Raw genomic sequence first — 3831 nt, 5'->3', positions numbered from 1 at the left:
TGAGAATTACAAAGAGACCAACTTTAATATCAAAAACGACGCCTATCTTACATAAAAACAATATATTACAGCAGAGGGAGTTGTGTTTTTATCTGTTAAAACAGGGAATGAAGCCAGCTGTTAGAGGAAGGTAAGCAGCACCACCTGCTGGTGACTTAACGTTACTGCAGCTTCAGGAGCAGCAGCTGGAAACTCTCTCTTCCTGCCTCCTCGGGATGTTTCCTTTACCTTCCTCAAATCCTGACAGACGACACTGAGCTGGAGTCAGCAGCTGTTTCTCAGGAGTCGTTGGGGAGGCCGAACAGTTTGACGGTGCCCGCCTCCCGGTTGTTGTCGTACTTGCCCTCCTTGTCGTCGCAGGCGAAGGCGAGCAGCGGCCTCTTCGGGTGCCAGGCGACAGTGAAGGTTGGAGAGTCACACTGCACCTCCCACAGCTTCTCTCCTGAAAACACAACATGATGAAGTAAATCTGTCAATATTTAAAGCACGATCACATTCATTACATTTCTTCAACCATTTCATATTTTGGATGGAAGTTTATTCCTGAAAAACTGAGCAGTGATTTTCTAAAAGGAATCGACTGTATCTTTCAGGTTTAGATGTCTTTCAGTAATGTTCAAGGACTTTTTGTGAAATTACAGGAGGACCTGCAACAACCTCCAGGAACCAGTAACAGAGACTAACTGACACCGAGCTGCTGCCTCAGTCATGTTTGATAAATCAACCCATGTCTTGTCTCAGATAAACAGCAGCAGACAAACCGACCTGTCTCCACCTCAGCGATGTCGATGAAATGATCCTCTGAGGCTGAGGCCAACATCTTCCCATCGTGGCTGAAACTCAGAGTCCTCACCGGCCAGTCTAACCTGTGGCAAAAAGAGATGCAGGAGTCGATAATGATAAACACATATTTATTAATATTTAATAAACACACACACACACTCAGACGTACCTGGAGAAGCAGCGAACACACACCAGCTCCTCCACGTCCCACAGGCTGACGAGGGCGTCGGCACTTCCTGTGGCAAAGTATTTTCCCGTGGGGTCGAACTTGATGCAGATGCAGTTGGACGGGTGAGCGTTGATGGACTGAATGGGCTTCAGCTCTGGATAACTGCAAACAGACAGAGCGGTTATTTCACAGCAGCTGATCTACACGATGTTTTCACCAGGTGTGTTTGCAGCTGATTACTGTGCCTCTGACTTTTAACTCAGATAAAACCCAAGAATGATGAGAGGAGCTCTGTTTACCTGGGAGGGTTTTCCTCTGGGAACCTCCATGTTGCGTTGGAGACGGGTCAGAAATAAAATAAGGTCGAGGTGCGTGAAGACGATGTGTCACATCTGATTCAGATTTCGTTTTTCTTTCACGGCATCAGAAAATGTAGAAGTGTTAAAAACACAACCTGCTGCACGACGCAAGTTTATGTAGAAGGAGCATTTCCTCGTTTGAAAAGTGGAGCAGAATAAAATGAAGGTTGGTTCATATGAAAACCCGAGCTACAGAGTTACAGCAGCGAACACCAGTCAAACGAAACAAACGCACACTGCAGCTGAACATGTTCACAGGTGAAAACAGACACTCTTCTTACAAAGCAAACAGAGCAGACGACATTAAACGAGCTGCTAGAGAGTCATGTGACTTCTGTCTTTACCACAGTCTGGTTTAAGTTTCTTTATATCATATCCTGTGAGATCTAAAGAAACCAGAACCAGGCCTGTGTGACGCCCTGATGAAACCGGGGAAACAGCTCTTTCCATTTCCTGCCTATGGTCTGAATCTGAAAAATCTACACAGACTGTTTCCTGCAGGAGAATCAAACACCAGTATCCACCATCACACCTTCAGCTGATAGCAGCAGCTGGCACGTGTCAGTGTGTGGAAACCGACAGCTGAGCACTCAGCTTCTCATGAATAAAAATACTAATTTAGAAGTAGTTTCTCTGCCTACCTTCCCTGTTCGGTTGAGTCCGGTTCTTACCTCAGAATGTTGATGCAGCCGTTGCCGTTTGTGAGGAAGAACATGTCGTTGTCGTTGTTCCAGGAGATCTCATTCACCTCGAACTTGAACTGTTCCTCGGCCTTGGAGCGATGAGTCTTGGCGTCGATGAAGGTCACAACGTCGTCTTTGTTGCCGACAGCGATGGTCTGACCATCAGGACTCCAGCAGATGTTGATGTTTTCTCCTAAAAAACATTTGAGATTGTTAAATAAATCTCTCTCACGGACAAAGGTTTATCTGAGATCTGTTTTTTTTTTAGTTCTTTTCCTCCCTCACACAATGAAATGAAATGTTTCCATAAAATCAATACAGGTTGTGCAGTTTATAAATTAAATGGACGGAGGGAAGCGGAGCAGCAGCGGAGGAAGCAGGGTGTCTCCTCACTTCAGTCGTATGAGCTGTAATTCAGGACGTGTTACTGTGGAAAACAGGCGTCTGGAGTCCTGCTGTTCAGCTTCTGGCTGCAAGTTTGCAGCTGTAACTTCCAGAGAAGCTCACACACACTACTGCTTTACCTGTGAGCATTCATAGTAAACAGAACTGATATGTACTACTATATAGTACTGATGCTATGAACACATGTCCCACCTTTTGTATTGACGGTGGCGATGCACTTGGTGGTGCGGACGTCCCATATGCGAATGGTCTTGTCTCCAGATGCTGTGACAAACAGGTCTGGGTTGGTTGGGTGCCAGCAGAGCTGATCCACGCTGTCTCCATGACCTCTGTAGTTGTTTTCTTTCACCTGGGGACAGACACAAAGTCAGATTTAACAGGTGTTCACCGGCCCAGGTACAATAACCCTTACAGACTAAATAAGATAAACATGATGCATGAAAAAGCCACCATCACAAAATCTGGGTAATGTAAATAAAATCCCAAATTCACACTAATACAGTTCAACTGTTTAAAACAGAGCTACACATTATCTGTTGTGAGTTTAAAGTCAGAATTAATTACATATAAATGTATATACGTAAAGCAATTATCCAAAGAGCTAATTTAGGACGATAGGAAGCTTAAATATTTATAAACAGATATTTATGGGAACATTAACTGTTCAGCGTTTCTTTCTCTGTGTTTTACAGTTTACACACCGTCCTCGGACATTATTGAAGCAGTGTGACTGTTAGCTTCCACAAAAATTTGGACTTTTGTCAGTGGAGTCTGGTTTAATATTTTACATTGTCGTGCCGATGGTAAATTTCGTGTCAACAGCTAACGACGATTAGTATGCCGAAGTGTTTGTAGTGAGATAAGGAGAGAGACCCACACGGTTGTAACATATAATAGTCCGTATTATATGATTTTGTTTGTTAGAGTTCACTAGCTAACGTACAAGTTAATCCCCGAGCGTCCATTCATTCACTGAAACCAGGCTAACGCTAGCATGCTAGTCGAAAGCAGCGGAGCGACTCACCAGCCGGTCTTTCTCCAGGATGAAAACGCTGGCGGTTTTGTCAAAAGATCCGGAGGCGAGTCTCCTGCCGTCGCAGCTCCAGGCCACCGAGTGGACTTTAGCGGTGTGAGCCGGGAACTCTCGGCTCTTGCTGTTATTTTTGAAGCTCTCCTGCATGTCTTGGTAGTACTGCGACGCCATCTTGAATGTCTACGTAATAATTCAGCAGCGGGTGGGAAGCAGCGGTGAATCAGCACACCGCCATCTTGTGCTCAGGAGTGTACGGACCAAAAACTCTACTTTAAATCCAGTTTGTTTGAATAAATCAAAGACATTCCTGCCTTTCAAGCTTCTTAACCTGTTCGCAGCTGTTTTTGTAGTAAAATATCATATTCATCGGTTGTTTTTACTAATAAAGACAAACAACGC

At 44.6% G+C, this 3831-nt stretch overlaps 1 protein-coding gene across 1 annotated transcript; it reads right to left on the bottom strand.

The window, feature by feature from the left end:
• Positions 1 to 3630, bottom strand: thoc3 (THO complex 3). The gene is made up of 6 exons (XM_018663098.2): positions 3424 to 3630; positions 2592 to 2748; positions 1983 to 2187; positions 953 to 1114; positions 766 to 866; positions 1 to 442 (listed from the first exon to the last, which is right to left on the bottom strand). Exons 1-6 carry the CDS (start codon positions 3601 to 3603, stop codon positions 279 to 281), a joined length of 969 nt encoding a protein of 322 aa, XP_018518614.1. The 5' UTR covers positions 3604 to 3630; the 3' UTR covers positions 1 to 278.
• Between the last annotated feature and the right edge of the window lie 201 nt (positions 3631 to 3831).

The sequence above is a fragment of the Lates calcarifer genome, linkage group LG8, assembly GCF_001640805.2.
Source record: "Lates calcarifer isolate ASB-BC8 linkage group LG8, TLL_Latcal_v3, whole genome shotgun sequence".
Taxonomy (NCBI): Eukaryota; Metazoa; Chordata; class Actinopteri; family Centropomidae; genus Lates; species Lates calcarifer.
This window is presented reverse-complemented; position numbering and strand designations above follow the sequence as displayed.